Source organism: Gallus gallus, chromosome 13 (assembly GCF_016699485.2).
Source record: "Gallus gallus isolate bGalGal1 chromosome 13, bGalGal1.mat.broiler.GRCg7b, whole genome shotgun sequence".
Classification (NCBI taxonomy): domain Eukaryota; kingdom Metazoa; phylum Chordata; class Aves; order Galliformes; family Phasianidae; genus Gallus; species Gallus gallus.
The window spans coordinates 6,690,722-6,711,240 of record NC_052544.1 but is presented as its reverse complement, the minus strand read 5'-3'; the positions used below and the strand labels follow the sequence as shown (position 1 = coordinate 6,711,240).

The 20,519-nt window shown below is 36.5% G+C and overlaps 1 protein-coding gene across 3 annotated transcripts in view; it reads left to right on the top strand.

Moving 5' to 3' along the window:
- Positions 1 to 20,519, top strand: part of GABRG2 (gamma-aminobutyric acid type A receptor gamma2 subunit) — a 70,555-nt gene that overhangs the window by 27,186 nt on the left and 22,850 nt on the right. For all 3 annotated transcript variants that reach the window (XM_015293638.4, XM_040646859.2, NM_205345.3), the window contains exons 3-6: positions 1,215 to 1,282; positions 2,220 to 2,440; positions 6,234 to 6,316; positions 7,021 to 7,158. In XM_015293638.4, coding sequence (XP_015149124.1) covers positions 1,215 to 1,282; positions 2,220 to 2,440; positions 6,234 to 6,316; positions 7,021 to 7,158 — 510 coding nt within the window. The remainder of the gene's footprint in view (positions 1 to 1,214; positions 1,283 to 2,219; positions 2,441 to 6,233; positions 6,317 to 7,020; positions 7,159 to 20,519) is intronic.

Sequence of the window (20,519 nt, the reverse complement as noted above, 5' to 3'; positions counted from 1 at the left end):
AACATTTTCCTAATATCCAACCTGACCCTCCACTGATGGCAGCTCCATGTCGACCCGTTGAATCATTGCTCAGCAGAGCAAGAAGTGACTCAGGAAGGTTTCACAAAAGATAAATGCAATCAAGTAGATTATCTTAATTTCCTTGGATTTCCCCCACAACTAATGCATGTATATAGACTCAAGCTCAGACCCATAATGGAAATCTTATTTGAACGGAAACAACTTTTGCAGGGATCTTTCTCTCCATTGATTACTGAGGGACCTTAAAGATAAGGGTCCTTGAGTTCACGGGAGTTAGACTAAGAAGGCCCCATGTGGGCACAGAACAGCCAGAGGATATGTCTGTAGAAGAGGATATGGAAGAGAATTCACAGATGAGGTAGGCAGAGAAGCACAGAAAACAGCCAGGTTAATGAAAGAAGCTTCTTCTAACAAGTTTATATAGGCTTATAAACTAAAGGCATTTTACAATAAGGGATAACATGAATATCTAACCTCCACTGTATGTATGTAGTCTAAATCAGCAGAGGAATTTGCCTTATTCTCTCTATGACATTAGAGGGCTGAGAGAAATTAAGCATTGATAAAAAGCATCTGGGAAAACAACTGAACATGTTTTAGTCAAGGTACGTGAGAATAATAAAGCTAAAGTAGAGTAATTGCAAAATAAATTATTCTAACAACTGGTTTTATTTCCTGTTTTAGAGCTTTGAGTATTAATACTATTTGGGGATCGTGAAATTGTCACTTATCTACAGCCATCTCTGCAGGCAACAGCAGTCTCATTGCTTTCAGCATAGTAACATTAAATGAGTGATGCAACATATTGTGAGAGGAATAAGTTTACTTCTGTTGATAGTGTTTTGTCAGATGTGTTGCTGTGATTTGACATGAAATACACATACTCTCCATCAGATATGACTCACTAAAGTAATGACGCTGGTTTCTGTATTTGTTCTCATAGCATAAGAGAATTTGTTCTGATAGAATTGCATATCTGATAGATATTATACAATAATTTGTCTCAAAGTTTGTCCAACTTATTCTAACCTGGAGACATTGCTGTAAAATTACATTTATTCTATCAGCACATTAAAATGTGAGGCATCCATAGCTATACAACAGAGGTATTAAAACAATCTTTTCATCATTTTGACTCTTTTGCAGTTGACTTTGACCTTCACTCATAGTAGTGACTCTTGTTTCTCTTACAGTTAAGCCGACAGTAATTCATACTGATATGTATGTGAACAGCATTGGGCCAGTGAATGCTATCAATATGGTAGGTAAATGACTGCCACATTTTTCTACAATGTTCAGTTTGTTGCAAAGCCTCCATCATTTTTGACATTGCAAGGTTTCCATTAGTTTTAATGTCACATAAATTATTTTTAAACCTCATTATTATTGACGTGAGGACTAGATGAGCTATGAATCTGGATGAGACAACAAACTAAACTGTGAATAATAATAATTTTAACATATCTTCACACATCTATGTGTTCTATTCTACACTGTTTTGTGACAGATTAGCTCCTATGGGACTGAGTTTCCAGATTACTACAAAACAGGCAAAAGCATTCACCAGTGATATTACCACTTCTCCCATTGAGAGATAAAAGGGGAAAACGTAGATCTGAACAGCAAACTTTAATTATGTCTTCATATAGCTAATGGAAATTGGTCTAGCCTTAGCAGCACAATGGCTACTTACTTCCTTCATGTTGTCTTACTGTTCAGAAAGAAATCTCAAATTACTCTTTTGCATTCTACAATTCCATTTGCAGCTATTGGCTGCCTGGTGGATGCCAGGGAAAGTAAGACTTCACCACTTTGACATTAACTAGCAGTCAGAGCCAATAAAGGCAGTCAGATCAGCTAAAACCTTAACTGTCCAAGGGAATAAGTAATTGTTCTCTAACATGATCAGGTGTGGGTTGAGGCATAGGGATACAGAATATGTACAGTAGATACATAACTCCATTTTACTGTTGGTCAATTTGTCAATAGGAAAATAATGACAAATATATTTTTAAACAATAATCTTTGTTAAACAACCCTCTCAAAAATCTCATTAAAAATGCTTTTATCACTTCTAGTATCATCTGTATTTCACTTTTTTTTTCTTTTTTTTCATATGACATTAAGGAAAGTATGTCAGGAGTAATGTGAAATGCTGAGTGCTGTGTTTTCATCAGTATTTCTGGTTAACACAACAGGAATATACAATTGATATATTTTTCGCCCAAACGTGGTATGACAGACGTCTGAAGTTCAACAGCACTATAAAAGTGCTCAGATTAAACAGCAACATGGTTGGGAAGATCTGGATACCTGATACATTTTTCCGAAATTCCAAGAAAGCTGATGCTCATTGGATAACAACTCCTAATAGGATGCTCAGGATCTGGAATGACGGCAGAGTGTTGTACACACTGAGGTATTTACACTTGACTTTAATTTCAGTTTTTAAAGGGAAAGCCAAAAAGATGGGTTCTGTGAATTCAGGTTGCTTGACATCAATGCACATTGTTTTTCCCTTATGTGTGCAAACCTAAAAAGGAGACCTATTTAGAATATACTATTTGCATGCGATTTATTTGATACTGACACAGTAAAACAGTTTCATTTCTACCTATAGATTTTACTGCCTTGCTCTCAAAATAGTTATATTTCTATACTTAAAAGAATATAAACATGGTTAAAGTAATTCATCTTCATTTTCATGTGTTTTATTGCTTACTTGTGGTTTGGACCATATTGCCTTTTAACTTTTTATTGGGTTAAAATAATTAATTTGAAATATCCTTGTATCGAGGAGATGTTATAAGTGAGGTATTATCTGTGGCAGAGGCCTCGTACTCTGAACCAATTACTATTTAGATAGATAAGGCTTCACCCTGACAAAATATTTCATTCCTCAAATATATTTTGGAAAAAAGGAATATTTTTTTTATCATCGGTCATTTACAGTTTAGGTCAAACCCTCAGATATGCCCTGTTTCACTAAAATTTCCATGAATCCAAATTTGAAATGCCTGTCTTCAGATTTCTCATCAGTCTGGATAATTTTTCTTTTGAGACATTTACAAATCTTTTAAATAATTAAGTTACATACATACCTACATTTCAATGTTACATATGCAATGTGTACTAAATTAAATAATATATATTTGATATATATTCAATTATAATATATTTCCTAAGTCCTAGGTATGGTTTTTTTTGTGTGTTTGTTTTTCTAATGTGTTATAGTAGTTGGATCTACATAAAGCAAAGATAAAGATGGTATCTGTTCAAGAGAATTTAAAATTTAAAAGGAGAGTACAGAATCAAAGATGTTAGGCATAAGACAGACCATCAGACCATCTGAGTTTCAGACTATTTTTACAAAGTGATTTTGATTTTCTGCTCTTGTTTTATTGGGTGGCAAAAAGAAAAAAAAAGCAGAAAAGTATGTTCATTAGCATTTTAATGAATCATTTGAAGTTTTCCTTAAGACAACCTTTTAATGTTACAAATATTTGAATTACAAAAAGGAGATTTATTTTGTAGTTATTTCACATTGCATCACATTGCAAGAGATAAGAGAATGAATGGAATTGAAATCCAAGGTAAATCAAAGTAAGCCTGATAAAGAAGATCCTAGATCAACTTTTGAAATGCTAAATTGGACTTAGATACACTACTGTCTCTTTGGACTTTGTCACCTTTCTCTTCAGACCTCTTGGCTTCCCTCATTAGAATGAGATATATGCAATATAACTTACAGTTGTATCAAATATTTATGTATTCCTAGTTTCTCTAGTGAGTCACAGCAAACACCAGTAAGGATTAAACCTGGTTTAATCCTGAAGAAAAGTATGGTAGTATCACTGCAGATCTGGGATTCTGTCTGAGAGAGATGGTTGATTTTCTCAATTCCTTTTCCCAAACTCAAGAACAGTCAATCCATACCAGCAAACAAATCAAGCAAGCAGGTCTGCATGAATCAACACAAAGCTCCTGACAAAACTCATACGTGAAAAGAAAATGTACAAAAGAAGAAAGCAGGAGAAATATAGAGACACTGCTCAAGCACCCAGATACAGGGCTAGGAAAGACAAAATTCAACTGCAATTGAATTCAGTGATGGACAGGAAAGCACTAAGAGTCTCTACACATGCATCCTGAGCAAAAGAAAGATTAGGAAAAGTGTGGGTGTACCACTGAATGGGAATGGGGATCTGGTCCCAAAGAACACAGAAAAGGTCAAGGTACACAATGCTTTCTTTGCCTCAGACTTTACTGCTAAGACCAATCTTCAGAAACCCCAAGTCCAGGTCCATGAGATGCTGGAGAAATGGGCCAAGATGACTCTGATGGAGTTTAGCATAGGGAAATTTGAAGTTCTGTAACAGCCAAGGAATAATCCTATGCATCAGGACAGACAAGGGGCCAAACAACTGGAAAAATACCTTTCAGGAAAAGACATGAGGATCCTCGTGGACAATCCATTCACCATAGACCAGCAAAGTGCCCTTACAGCAAAGACCAACATCCTTGCTTGATTAGGAAAAATGTTGGCAGCAAGTTGATGGAAATAATCCTTGTCCTCTGTCCAGCTCTGGTGAGATATAGCTGGACTTCTGAGCCCAGTGCTGGGCTCCTCAGGATGAGAGAGACATGAGCTTACCGTAGTGAGTCCAGTGAAGGGCATTAATGTAATGAAGTGTCTGAAGTATGTGACATGCAGGGTAAGGGTGAGGGAGTTGGGACTGTTCAACCTGGAGAAGGCTCAGGGGTTTCCTACCAATGTGTATAAATGATGGAGGGTATAAAGAAGGCAGAGATAGATAGATAGGTGCTGTCTGAGCTGCAAGTGTGCACTGCCAACTCAAGTCAAGTCTTTCATCAACTGGCACCCCGAAACCCTTCTCCTCAGAGCTCCTCTCAAGCCATTAAAAAAAAAAGCTCAAGCTTTAAGGAGGAACACTGGTGTTTTTTTGTTTTTTTTTTTAATCTATATTAAGATTGTCTTCAAATGAAACTGAAGATGATAGAAATGAGAAGAACGGACAATGTACTTAGTACAGGAAATCAGGTCTCCTTCTGTGTCAAAGACACAACTTCCCTTAGATTCAAGAGAAATGAGCTTTGTTCTAATGAATAAAAGTTTCTTTTTGATTTCATTAACCTGTTAACTAGCAGCCACAGCATCCTTCTGCATCCCACAGGATGAGATTCTGGGAGACATCTGAACGTAGCACCTACACACAGTCTCCAGAAAGCAGATCCAGCTCACAGAGCTGTTAATTTGGACACCAAGGAAGCAGCAAACAACAGAGATCTATAGTTTTCATAGAGATTCAAGGAGCAAATAAACATTGCTGCTCTTTTCCTCTCTCACACTCCTTCCTCCTTTTCAAAGCCTTTTCTTTTGCTGTTTATTTGCTTACAATTCAGGTATCACGCAGCTCATGCATGACTAAGGCTACGTACAGGCTAGTTAAGTGAAAAATGGTGGAGTTTTTAGCAGGCAAATCAGGAGATGCATCTCATTTAATTTTGGATTTCTAAAAGTACAAGTGTCTGCCTCACAAAGATCTGCAGCACCTACACCATCTGATATTCAGTAGAGAGAAAAAGCTTTCTGGTGCATTCCTCTTGCAATTTAATTTAGATGTCTATTTTGGAATGAAATTAAGTATATCCCCAGCGTGCCTTTCTGTCCACTAGATAAGAAGATAGTTGAGATGGCTATCATCTTGGATGCGGATGTCTGAATTTGGATTCCTGACTATTACTTCTTAAGAAGTATTCTTTTTTCCTGTAAAATACATTTCCCTAGTGCACATTGGCATGTTGTGACACAGAGATTTGCTACTGCTCATGAGCAGACCTGTTTATCCACTTAGGGATTTATTAATCATGAGTAATGCTGCTTCAGATGTTTAAAAAACAGTACCTTTAATATCCTATTCTACTAGACAGTCCACAATTTGGGTGGTAAGGGCCAATTAACTAAAACCAAAACACTGATTTCTAATGAGCACAGTGTCTTCCTATGTTTGGAACAGCCAAATTAATACGTACATATCAGTAGTTTCCTTTTCCTTTCTATATTCATTGTATGTATGCATATTTCATACTCAAGTTCCATATTAGTAACAATCATGTTTTGCTTGCCATTACGAAGCTTTTAGTATAAGCTTCTCATGTACGTTTTGTATACCTGATCTCTTTCTCCTCAGACTGACGATTGATGCTGAGTGTCAGCTACAGTTACACAACTTCCCAATGGATGCCCATTCCTGCCCCCTGGAATTTTCAAGCTGTAAGTAACATGCTTAGAAATAGCTCTTTCCAGACCCATGCTGAACTACTTGTTAAAAACTTATATTTACATTCTTAGAGTCAGTTTAGGCTTATGTTTTTGTTAAATATAATGCAGCGGTTTTCAGTTTTACTCCAAATTTATTTTGAAGTACAGGAATCACATGTGCACAAAGATCATTTAAGAATATGATGTAAAAATGATATGACTTCTAGGATCCTTGCAATTAATATTTATGCTTAGATTTCAGCGCAAAAGTAAAATGTTTTATCTTTGGCACTGGCGTCTTGTGGTCTGATACTTTCTCTTTGCACACGGGTGCTTTACTATCGCAAGAGTTGGAGTCAAGGGTTTGAATTTTGTGTTTGGGTCAAAGAGTGAATACTGGATCCAGCTGAAGTGGTTTTGGCCTCAACAAACAGATGGTCAAAACTACATCCTATTATGTACAAAAAAGTGGAAAACTCAATTTTGAAAAATGTACCTCAAATGATATTTTAATTTATAATAGTGAAAATGTTACATTAAGTAAAAGGCACTACTAAGTAACTTGAGGGAAAAGTATGTATATATATAAATTTACTTGCGATATGCTTCTCCAGTTTCTTCCAGAAATAGAAAATAGTATTTTTACTCCCCAGAGTACATTAAAATCCTAGCAATGACTATGAAACAAAGCATTCTGTATTTTCCATTGCAATAAGATGGTTACCCAAGGGAAGAGATCATTTACCAATGGAAGCGCAGCTCAGTGGAGGTGGGAGATACCAGGTCCTGGAGGCTCTACCAGTTCTCCTTTACGGGATTAAGAAATACAACCGAGGTGGTGAAGACTACATCAGGTAAGACAACTGATCTATTTACCATCATATTTTCTTTTCATGATTCTATTGAAGGGAACTAAGAAGAAAGAAGTCTCTTACTGTTTGGAACTTCACACTGGCAATTCACAGAACAGATACAGCTTTTTAAATAAGGAACTATCCAGGCTTTAGTATTTCCTAAGAGGAACTCACAGGAAGAAAAAGTTGCTGCCTGCTTTCCATTCTTGCCTTGTGCTTGTGAAATACCTGGCACTGCCAGGAGACAGCCACTACTGCAAGGGGTGGGTGGACAAAAGAACTTCCTAGCCTGTGTCAGCATAGGGAACAGCACAGCTGAGCCACAAAGTAATAATCTGATACTGGTTTGAATATTTAATAGTCCTGTTCCCAACACTCACACGCAGAAAGTTGACCAGGACAGAAATGAAACCCAAAGTCCCAGCCTCTTTTACTACAGCAGCTCCAAGTGTATTTTGTTCATTAAAACAGGGCACATTTAGCTCTCAGTAAAGAGAACAGCCTTGCAAGCCTGAATCTCAGATGATTTTCCTGCATATTTTTATCTCCTTGGAAACAAGTAATAGAATTTAAAATAATAAATGAGGAAGGACTCTGCTTTTAATAAAAATGGCAATTTGAATCCTGCTAGCTTTGTGGGAAAGTACATTCTTCTAGAGATATATATTGTTTTACTTGTCAGCAGAAAGAAAATTGGTGAATATGAGAAAGGATGCAAAGAAGAATTACATTTTAATGTTCATGTACGTCATGATATCCCTTGTCTTTGATTCCTTACTTTAATGAAAGCATTTTTTCTTTCAGATTGCTTTTGATTTTCACCTGATTTTATTGCTCTGGCAAATATATTAATTCAAATTCAGACATCTATGTTTAGTCTGATCTGAGAAATATCCCCATCCATTGGAAAGAATAACACAATTCTTCCTAAAAGGTCAGCATCGCTGTTATATTCAAAAGGCAAGTGAGCTACACTGGACCTGAGAGCAGCCTGCTGTGCATTACACTGGAGTGCAAACAAAGAGTTTGAGAATTAATTCAGCTCCCAACTCCTGAGTCACTGGATATTAAGCACCAGTGACATGTTTAGTCTTATGAGCAGGGCAAAAATGAAATGAAGCCTCCCAGCTGTAGTCACATTTACCTTATGGCATCGTCTGCCATTTTAGCTGAGGGAAATATTTAGTCAGCTATTTAGGAAAGCATTTGACCTTTCTCATTTTCCCAGGGAAATAAAGGTGCAAAAGAGGACAAGACAGCACTTGTGTGTATGCAGCCATAGCTGCTAATAACTACCATAGCACATGACATGTTGAAGTTGCTCTCAAAGCAAAAAAAAAACAAACAATGATGCATCTCACCTCAGCCTGCCCCTGCAGCAGTCACAGCACAAAAGCAGCAGTAAACCACTAAGGTCTCATCCTGCCCAGGCTTAACACTGGCTTTACTTCAATAACTCGAGTTTCTTTTATTTGCACTTTTTCTTTCCTTTTCTGCTTTGACCCATTCTCTAATAAACTTATTTTGGTCAGAAATAGAAAGCAATACATTTTTAACATGCTACAAGCTTCAGATTCACATCTTGCACTGGTGAATCCAGAGCACTCTCTGATGTCCTGCCATTGTGCAGTGAGATTTACTGGGAAATATAGGCAGTAAAGCACACACACAAAAACTTTTTCATGCAAAGATAAAACTTTCTTCAGGGAATAGCCATTAAAGCCTGTAGTGCTAACCTGGAGTACTACCATAATGTTGCATCAGTAATTTTCATGACACTACACCTTTTAAACAAAAAAAGTAATTACCAGTTAGCATGCCCTTCAAAGAAGCAAGAAGTCACTCTAATCATTCAGCTACTAAAAAAGACTCACGAAAGCTACTCAGCCTCCTGAACTACTTTAAAGATCTGCTGAGTACAAAAACTTGCAAAACTAGCCTGTGCTTCTCCTCCTGCAGTCATCCTACATTTGATTTTCCCTGATCCTTTGGCCTGTATAGTCATAGATGGGCAAGAAAATTAGATTTGATTTTGATCCAGGTGCAGAATCTAAATAATTAGAAGATGGGGAAAAAAAATTTAAAACTTAAAATAGAGATTGTCATTAATACGGTTTACCCCCTACAGATATTGTGATATAGCTGGCAGGGCCCAAAGAATGTTCACTGTTACCTAAGCTCTTGTTAGCATGCTGGGAATCACATTAAGCTCAATATTCCTCTGCCCAAGCAATTATCTACCTATAATTATTCTAGCATACACACATTTTTAACAGTTCCCCTAAAATAAAAGACAGGAAAAACATTTGAAGCTATTAGATATACTTGAAACCTATGTGCACCCTGAGTACACAAGTTAAGAGTTTGAATGCTTGCATAACCAAAGCGAGATGTGACCATTTATGCAACTAATTGCAGTGCTGTGGATAATGGAGTTTAGGTACAAACTGATGATAGTCCAACTTCAATGCTTTATGAGACTATTCTACCCACAGCTCTTCCTCCTAACATAATTTGGCTGACAACAGAAATCAGAAAAACCTAAGCACAAGAAGGAGGAGTTAGAGTGTATGAGATTGAGCAGATGTAAATCAGGAAGAGCCTACTGGTAGGATCCAGGCATTTGAGAAAGTGGGGTAAACTTTCCCTAACTTCATTTACTCCATTTTAAAATTACCTTCTGGTTCTGGCTTCACATCTCCCAGTGACTAACACATCCTAGTCCTTGAGGGCTATGCTGGCTTGGTGACTGGAGCAAAAATAGAAAATCAGAAAGGATGGCTGTGACTTGGTTATTGAAAACTCTGTCACCTCTATTTCTGTCATGCCATAGCTGAATATTTGAGATTTGTGCTGAGTTATGAGCAGAAGCAAATAAGAACTGTTTGAGCGTAAGCTCCATAAGATTGGATGGACTTGCTGAAGGGACTACCTGTCGGTTAGAAAATCCTGTCAGAATAAGACAAAGATGGAAAAACAAGGCAAACTGGAAAAGACAAACCATCCTGTCTGTTTATTGTATCTGAAGCAAGCCATTCAGAGTCGTCAGCTCCTTTATCTCCCCACAGAACATTCTAATGCGACTCAAGTGCTTTTGGAAACACAGACCAAGCAATAACATGTCTCAGCCAGAGGAATCCACGGTCAATAGTAATGGGAACTGCTAAGGAAAGTGATGGACTTGCTGGACTGTTTTCCCACCTCTTTTGTTTCTTATTTTTAATCCACACTGAATCTAAAAGGCCAAAAACCAGATATGAAATAGCTTTTAAAGTAAAAGCAAGAACTCTCCTTCATTTGAATTAGATATATAGAGCAATACCGAATGAGCTTATTGAAAATGGAAGAAGATATGATAGAGCAGTCATTTCTGATAAGGAAAAAGCTAAAAACAAGAAAGGAAAAAGAGTCTGGGGGCTGCAATAGTCAAAAACCACATTAAGATATGGAATGTGATACTGTTACAAAGAAAGCTTTTTTTATGGGTGCATTGCCCAGATTGCTGTATATAAATGTATGTTAGATATTAACAGTTCTCCTACGTGAAAAGTCAGTGCCAAATAGTTGTTGCATTCACTGTTATGTGCAACATTTTAAGAAAGAAAGGAAGCACAGAAAAGGGTTTAGAAAACATGACCAATGGAACATTTCGAAGGATGGAACTTGTCTGGAAGCAGGTATGATTGGTGATAAAATGAACTCATGTTCTTCACTTAGAGTTAGAAAAGAAATGTAAGCTAATTTGCATCAAGTAAGATTTAGGCAGGAGAGTAAAACAACTCTTCTTAAACCATAATAATAATCAGCACTGGCACATACTATTTAGGGAGGTAGTAAAAATGCTAAAACCAGAAGGTTTATGACATAAGCATAAGACAGTCTGTAAATACAGTGATCCTACCTCAGCACTGAATTTCAAGAAATTTCATAAAATTACTACACGAAGGACAGTTCTACTTGTTATTTGGTGCTTTGGAATGGATATTGTGTTACTTAATACCGCAAAATTGTTTGTGAATGTGCTATTATTTGGGAGAGATGGAGATTCTGCTCTTCCCAGTTCACTTCCATGACTGAGTAGTTCCTTTTTTGGATTGGATATTGTATATTCCCTAGTTACAAAGCGAGCCCTGAACTTTTAATTAGATACACAGGCATTGTAAGAATATTCAATAAACAGCAGTTCAACAAGCTGCACAGGACCCATGACTCTGGTAAGCCAACGTCTGTAAATTCCATTTTATTTTCTTTCTCTTCTGTATTTTGCAGAGGTGATCAGAGCGGTGCAACAGAGATTTGTATCGCTCATAACTGATAAACAGTGTAAAATTGGTAATTAAATATTTATCTTGTTCTGCATCTATTTAGCTACATAAATAGATGTGGGTCTGATTTCTGCTTTATCTAAAAAAACGTGGTCAAGGCTGTTATTTCATGTAAGAGGATAAATGTACAGTCTTTTATATTTTATCTTAATGCTGTATTAATGAATTGAACTGTTGGCAGGCACACGGTCTCAAAGCACTCCAAAAGAACAGGAGCCCTTTCTCATATTTTTTCATAAAGTCAAGATATGGTATGACAGGCACATAAAATATTCGAAGATATTTCCCTCTGTTGGGAACAGACCTGGCATTAAAAAATGGCTGTACGTGGATTTCCACTGTGCTCAGATATGGTTTAAAACTGTTCCAGTTTCCAATATGCGCTCATGTCAGAGAGAATGTTTGTCTGAAAACTGACAAACTCCCTGTTTAAAGATATCGATCCAGTGAATACAAGATACTGTCCCCTGCATTTGGCTTTTGAATATACTTTGCACTCAGCTTTGCAGAGGAGTAAATGTTGATATGATCTGTAATTCAGAGAACACATCTCGCTGTGTCTTAAGTTTTTCCATGCACCTTCACTATTCCCCTGATAACTTCACAGGGTATTTATCTCAGTATCTTAGGTTTTTGTTTTTGTTTTTGTTTTTTAAATGAATGCTCTATTATTACCTTTCACATTCTTACTAAAAGTGTACTCTCTGTGGGACAGTGAAATATTTAAAGCAGCAGGCAGACACAACAGACTGAAGTTATGTTTGCTGCTTCGAAGGTAACCCACAAGCTCAAGCTAACCTCCTTAACACTCTTAAAATATCTTTAAAAAATGTTAACATTTTATTCTTATTATAAGTACTATTATCACTTCTGTAGAAAGAGAGCACCAGTCAGTAAATTACATTTCTTTCTTTTTGCCATGTGAACTCTCCCTTACTTCAACAACTCAAGATTGCTCACATAAACCACTTCTAAACAGCTCCATACCCAGGGATATATACATATCCAGGAAAATACAGGAGTAGCATAATTATTTAACTTTTGCATAGCACCATTATGAACCATTACAGAGTCATAGGTGATCCGTGAGCAGAAGGCAGATGTTTTTGTTATGGTTGTGGTTCACAATTTTGACACTGCTGCCGGGGAGTAAAATAGGCAAGGTAAATACCTCTGCATATTATTTACAAAGAACAATGAGTGTGAATAGCAAACTGCACTCAGATAAACCAAATAACTCAAATGTGCTCAGTAACTCACCAAACTAACGAATGTTTGCTGAAGTTATAGTGTTGTAAAGTTTCTTCACTGAAAATAGCCTATTTTTCAGATTCCCATCTTCAGAGTAGAGATATAGCACAGTCCCATCCCTCCCTCCCAAAACTGTTATATACACCACATTTTCTCATTCAAGTCGGTTAATTGTGTGGCAAATGAGTGTTCATAAATTAATTCACATGACTGCATAAATGAGCTAATTCTGTAAGCAAGGTTTTTGTTTCATTCCTGCTAGAAAACCAAAATCTACGCACACGCACCACTTCAGAACTGCAAAAACAGAACACCTTATATCTATTTATCCCCATGTCGTATGTGTGAGACAGACAAGACGACAGGGCTGAGCTGAAGGCCTTCTGAGGAACTGGCCATGGCAGATGAGAGAGAGGCTGCTCCTGGAGTGGCTGGGAAGGATTCAAGCCAACTTCAGTGACGGCTCTTCTACTGTGCGAGCTGCTTGGTGGCACTTCTAAAGATCTAAAGGGTTCTCTTTCTGCTTTCTCTATCCATTCAAACACTTCTCTTTCCATTGTCTGGTTCATAGCTGTTTTTAGTAACTATGGACCCATTCCTGTGTCAGCAAAGCGATATGAAGATCCATGGCACCTTAACAGTATAAACAAGATGGAAGAGAATTTAACACAAATCATATACCAGGAAGACAAATCCAAGTGATATATATTAGAGCTGAATGTCACATGGATGTCTTTTTGGTTTTTTTTTTTAATCTTTTGAGAAGAGTTTGGAGCATTCTTAACATTCCAGTCACAGAAATTCAGCTCTTTTACTCTCAGTTTTTCCAGTGCTCATTAACGTCCATTGAGTCACCCAGCAGTGACTGTCCCTGAAGAAATGGACTGTTGGAGCCCGAAACCTCTTGACCTCAACTGAACAAAGGCTCTCAAGGGTCGTTTATCTTTCTGAAAAAATAAAAAAAAAGTGTCTTCCTGAAGGTTCCCCATATGTGAAAGTGTGGTTTGCTCCAACATACGCTGAGCTTTAGAAAGGTCAGGTAAGGATAAAAAGGATTAATATACAAGGAACTAGAAAATAAGGGATAATGTGGAACCTTACAAGCACTTCAACGAAACCAAATGCAATGTAATTGCAAAAGCACAGATGCTAAAGGCAAGAGTGATCTTTTAGAAACAAAATTTTCTGGATATAAGAGAACAATGCATTTTAGGAACGTATCGGTCCATTAAAGAGCAAGAAAATAATTAGGAATTTTAGGAACTTTTTTTGAATAGAAAAATAACCAATGATGGCAATCTTAAATATAATAAATTTATGACAAAATAAGCAAATTAACAAAGTGAATCTCTCTCAAAGGATTTCCTGCAAATACCTTAGTACAAAAATTTATGCAACGCCTCTAGTATATCACTGAATATGTTTATGTGAGTACTAGTGAGTCTGAGACACAAAGTATATTAACATACCAGGTCTCTTTTATACTTCTGTTTGGTAATGAAATCATCACATTCCACCTACTGGTTAACATTCATAGAAAATTCTGCAATATCACAGGAGAAAATCATTGTAATTCCACTTAACAATTGATGTTAGATCTAATTATAAAAATTCTCGGATAGCTTAGCAGTTGAGGAAGAAATGTGTACTTACAATTATTGTAGCAATAGGATAAATGAATATTAAACATTTTTAGATGTTTTTGTCGTAGTGAATATGTATATTTAAATTATGGATTCAAATAAATGTTTTACTGTGCTATTTAAATAATTAAACTTCAAGTAATCCTGTAATAAATTAGAGGTTTTGTGTGCACCCAAGTCTTTCAGTGGTAGTGTCAAAGTAATTCTGGTAACCTGTAAATTGGCCAGCACAGCACTGGTGCTTGATTTGCTTCTGGGAGTGAAGTCTGATGCTTCACTCACAGTCCTTTTTCGTGTTCAAAAAATACATTTGTAGTCCAGGGATTTTAAGATTATTTATTTTTTTTCCTTTGGTCTCAACTTCCTTATTATCTTTGTGCTCAAAATTTGTTTCAGAGAAACAAATTCAGGAAGGATGTTTGAAGGTGATGACAGTTTAATGTTCATGATTTGTACAGTGTAGGGATAGCTTATTTGAAATAAGTTTGGATTTGCCTTGGGCGCATACGTGTCCTAAATAAAAAAACATATGTTTCAAAGGCTGTGCTTGCGCAGCAAAGTCCCTTCAGTTTGTAAGCACACTTTTGAGCTTCTCAGTCTCACATCATTACATTGCATTCTCAGCAACCTACTTATCTAAGATATCGCTTAGTTTGGGGCGGTTGTCACTGTATTTGCATAGATATAAATGTGTGTCTGATTGGAAAAGATATACAAGGCTTTGTAACACAACTATCGGAGTCAGGTGCATTGCTAGGAGTTAATAATACTCAAACTCAGCCAAATATCTGACTTAAAAAGAACACTAACATAAAACCACTACATCTAAAGACAGCTTTTATTTTTGATTTTTTTTTTTAAATGCCAAATAAAACAGGAGAAACATAAAGAAAATAGATCAAAGTGGTAAATGAAAATGTGTGCAGTACATAAAAACTTGGAACACTCTGCAGTACCTTATGAATATAAGAGTTCTATTTATATTTTTAGACGCATGTGGTCTGCAATACCATAAAACAATTTTGTATTGACAACACATCCTTAAAGAGAAACATAATAGAATAACATTGAGCATGGTAGTAGCTTTCAAATATTTGTCATTATCAATTTTTATAAGCATTAACTCCCTCATTTTTATTGTTAAAATAAATTCTTAACTGTAAATAGCAAGTTTCAACATTGCCTTTTTAAACAAGGCATAATTGTCCTCATTTTGATGTACATTACAGAAGCTATAAATATGGCACTTATCTCAAAATGTGATACAGTCTATTAAGTGAGCTCTTCGCTGTTTTCAAGAAGACTGCATAATTAAAGCCAAAGAGCTGCAGGATAAAATTTATGTAACAATACTTTCTTGTCTCATGACCTACATAGAAGAATCTTAAAATATTTTTCAAGACTTAATGCATAAAGTATCACAACACCCTTTTTGTGCCTTGATGCTAGTGACTAGAAATGACCATGGAACTAGTTATCAAATTGCTGTCTATTCTTGTATATGGTTCAAAGAATGGAGAAAATTACTTCAGAAAAAACACTAAAACTTTATTATAAATAATGTGTTCTTGTTGACTGTAGCTCATCATTACTTCTCTTTTAACCTTGAGAATATGAGTTTGAAGAGGAAGTAGAGTTGTATTATATTAGTAACAATAGCCATATAGAGTTGCTTACATTCTGTGAGTGTGTGGGTTAAAAAAACAAACAACTCTCTTCCCTTGTACAGCTCAAAAACCTGAAATAAGCCCATACCTTGCCCATTCAAAATAGAGACAGCAGAAACTATTTGACTTTAATGTTCCTTCTCTAGTTACGCAAAATACAAAAACACAGTCAATAACTAGTAGCAAGTTCTTATTTTCTACTGTTATCTAGTAACATTTAATAAAATAAAATAATTAACAGAATAAAATAGAAATTCCAAATGATTCCTACCCCTCTTCTCAATTTGTTTTTGTATATTACTGTAGCAAACTATTGTTCTGGAACAGAGCTGCCAGAAATAATCAAAAAGAGGTAAAAATCATAAACAAAAGCACCGATGTCTTGGAACTGTATATCTTAAAGAAATAACTAATTAGGATAACTTATTAGAGCACACTGTCACTCTCCTGCTGTTTGTAATAAAGCTAAGGGTCTGAGCAATGAAAGAGGAGTTCATGAAAAATACCATTCATCTTCATTCTGGAAAAATCTCAATTTTGAAGAAAATCAATTAATTTCATTTTGCCTACTATTATTTTAAAAAACAGAATTTTCAGAAACAGAATGACTAGATGTAGTAATGCTGCAGGAAAAAAGTAAACTTACAAGCATGGGTATAGGAAATCAGTGATATCCTTCAGTTAGATAGCATGCATGCAGCAGAGAACTTTGTTGGGAGAACGTTTTGCTAGCAAATAGGAAAAACTAATTATGGATCTATAAGTCAGAGAAGAAAAAGGAAAAACATCAAAGAAAAACATCAACCTTCTGAATTCTGGAATATGGAAACATAACATTTCTGCCAACTCATGAAATAGCTCATTTTATGAGTGGAGATCCAATCACAGCCATACACCAGAAAGTAAAGGTGCTGTGGTACGCTCCCATCCCAGAGAGGAAAAGGAAATTCATACCAGAACACAGTCTCATCCATCAAGGTAGCACTGTTTCAGAGCTTGGCAATGATGGAGACTATCACTGAGTGTCCTACCAGCTGGCTGATCTACGATAACCCATGCCATTAGATGTGGTAACGCCTGTTCCACACAGTGGAATAAATCATTTAGTCCTCGCAGTATAGCTACCACAACTCCTGGACATTACATTTGAAACCAATTCAGTATAAAGCTAGCCCAAGCAGACATCCCTGCTTAACTTGTCAGCTTTGGAGCCCATTAGGTGTAGCCACATCCCAGACGTAATGATGGGGTGAAAACACCTCTCTCCTTCTTATGTCTTTCCTTGTGGCCTACCCTCTTTCTTGCGGTCACCTCCTGAAAAGTTTAGAATGGATTTTCATTCACAGCATGGTAGGAGATTTTACGTATGGAGAACTAAAAATGAAAAATGAATAGTTCTGTGAGCAGAAGGCTTATCCGTACAAATTTAGATCTTGTGGCAGAATTCCCTACTGTCTAATGAACACGTAAATGCCAACTTAGCTTTTTCAGCAGCTGAAACACTCCTCACAGGTGTTCTCTCAGTTTCTCTAGAGTCTGATAAGAACCAAATTCATGCTTTAACCTTCCTTGGGAGAAGAAACGTATGGAGCAGTGCATGGTGTGGAAAGCAGCACTGCAACAATATGTGACAACCTCTCCAATCCCTCTACATGTATTTTTACACCTTGCAACTTCTGGTTTAATAGTCACAATTGATCAGTGTGTTCAGAACTATAAACGTGGAGGTCCTGAGATAGTATAACTTTGATTTCTCTTACAGGAACTGGATAAAAGGTAATATGCATGTCTTCATTTTACCAAGAACTTAAACAATATCAGTTTTGAGGCTCTAAAAAATGTCTATTCACTCTTTGTTTCATTTTTAATTAAATTTCACAAGCCATTGTCATTTCAGCCCCCAGACGGGACTCAAGGTCTATGAGCAAAAATGCTGCAATGAGAATACTGGGAATTGAACAATTGGGAGCTTTCTGGAAATCTGAGAGTTTTCAGCCTAATCTTTGTAGGTTGAAAAATGGAAATCATTTTATGTTCAGTTCAGATAAACAATTCATATATAGTGTTTGCAGAATCAAAGAAATGGTAATATTCAAATAGCCACTGCATGTTTGCATGAAAATTCTCTAGCAGACATAAAGAAATGAATAGAAAATTAGTAATATCTGGCTCTAATACCTCTGAAAAAAAGGAAATTCAGCTCAAGCTAAAGTCATTAATATAGAGAGTCTACACTTCAGACTAGATTAGGTTAATGAGGGGACTTCATTCCATTTCTACTAGGCAGATCAAAGACAAATGTATGATCATTACTAATTTTCTTATCTGAATGGAGTACCACAGGTACTACCCAAGCACAAAATTTGTAAGACACTACATATAACTAAATGTAAATGAATAAGTAGCCCTTCAGAAAAGGGCAATAAGAACAAGTATTTTTAATATGGTAAAGTTGTAACTCTGGGGAATATAAACTTGAGGGATAAAAACTTTTTTTCATCTTGATATAATTTCTTTTATAGCAGAATCTCAGTCCACAATCAGGATTGCTAGCTCATGGTAGTACAACTGAACAACAAATTGTATCATGTTCAGCTGCCTAGAGAACTTTCTTTACACTTGTGTTCATACTTCCAAACATTCACATTGCTTTGCAGGAAAGAATCTACATCACACAACAGGTTTTTCAGAAATATGCCATCAGTCATCTTCTTTTGAACTTATTCTACTACTGGAAATAAAAAAGTATATGTTTAAGATTCATGTGGCTGGGAACCCTTTGAGGTGCAATTTGAGAACAGCACTGCTGTCATTTCCACAGTAAAAACTAGTCTTTAAAAAAAAAAAAGAAAAAGAAAAAGGAAAAGATGGAGTTGTTTTGACTCTATGTCTTTTGAAGTATTTTAAATTCTCACTTGGCTCCAATTGCTCTCCCAGCTGTATGCACATAGGAAAGGTGAGGTGCTGGTAGGACATGGGGTTAACAGAGCTGAACCCATAGGGAAGACTGCTGCTGATACAGCCTCTGTGCTGTGCTTGTGGGGAGGAAGTGATGACTTCTCAAAGGAAACTGGATGGCATTTCCATAGGCATATCACTTCCATGAAACTCGTAAACCTCTTTCAAAGCAAACATTGTTTTCCTGAGCATAAGGACTTATTATTTTATTATTTCATTCTTGCAGTAAGTGAAGTAACTTCAAGTCTGATCTGAAGTACTCCATAGCAAGCTATCCCTGTGAGATAAAAATGACCACTTTTTGCATGTAGCCTAACATCTCATCCCTCAAGTCTTATGACAGCACCCTCCACAGAAAGATAAATGAAAAAAAACACTGAGTGACTGGGGCATGTTTAAGATTTTCTTGTGCTTAGCCTGAGTTGCAGCCTTTTCGTTCTATGGAGTAACAAACACAGCAGCTATTTTTCTTGAAAACAGTCTTAGAGACCTTACAGAGACCTAGCTTCCAGCAACTACAACACCTACATGGAGGGTAAGGTCTAGCCCATGTAGCAAAGGTCAACTCCGAGGTGAGGGTCCTACAGCATTCCAAATGCAACCTTCTCTGTATGCCACACAGCATTTTAGTTCCAGTACTGTCCGTTCATTTTTAAAAGCTTTACACTAGGTAGCACTTTCAAATGTTAAAAGAGGAAAGTTTTAAGAAGACATAACCCATAGGAATCACAATGTTATAACCTCACATTTTGGAAAAGATTAAGAGTTTGTACTTCATGGCCTGAAAACGCAGTGTGATGGAATTCACACTGTGATGTGGAATGGACTCCCAAGGGAAGCTGTTCTGTAGTAGCCGTGAACATTATCCTGAATATGTCTATTTAAGAAATAAATAGATCCTCAAAAGTATCCTCTTGAAAAGGGCAAGTCATTTAAATACCTTGTAGGATTTGAACTAGTGTGATTACACACACCTAGAAGCTCTACCTTTATCCCTGCAAAGCTTGGTAACTTCAAGATTGTATCTGCAGTCTCTAAAGAATTTTTCTTCATCCTAACCTTGATCTCTTTGACTTCAGATAGTGCCACTAGTTATAAATTACTCATGTTTCAAAGCTATTTCTTCTGAGACTTGATCTACAAACTGAGCATTCTCTTCATCTCCATTCTTCTCACCAGGCCTGTTGCATGCAGACCTGTGGTCTACCTGACACTCATGCTAGGTAGTAAAGGTAATTTTAGAACACTGCCTCACTGCTTGCCATTTTCCATTTTCTTGTATGTTTTTTTTAGTTCCTTTTATCAACGTATGATACCTACTTCCCGAACTCTACATTTGTTTACTATTTTAACCATATCCTAGTTTCTTCTGCATGGTGTTTTTATTCCCTGCTATCTGACAGCTGAAGAGATTCTGGATTTGACAGTTTTCCTTCCTCCATCGATTTTATTTTCTACCTAATGTCAATTACATCCTCCTAAGAAGCTCAAGAGGTTAAAAATATACCCAGACATTT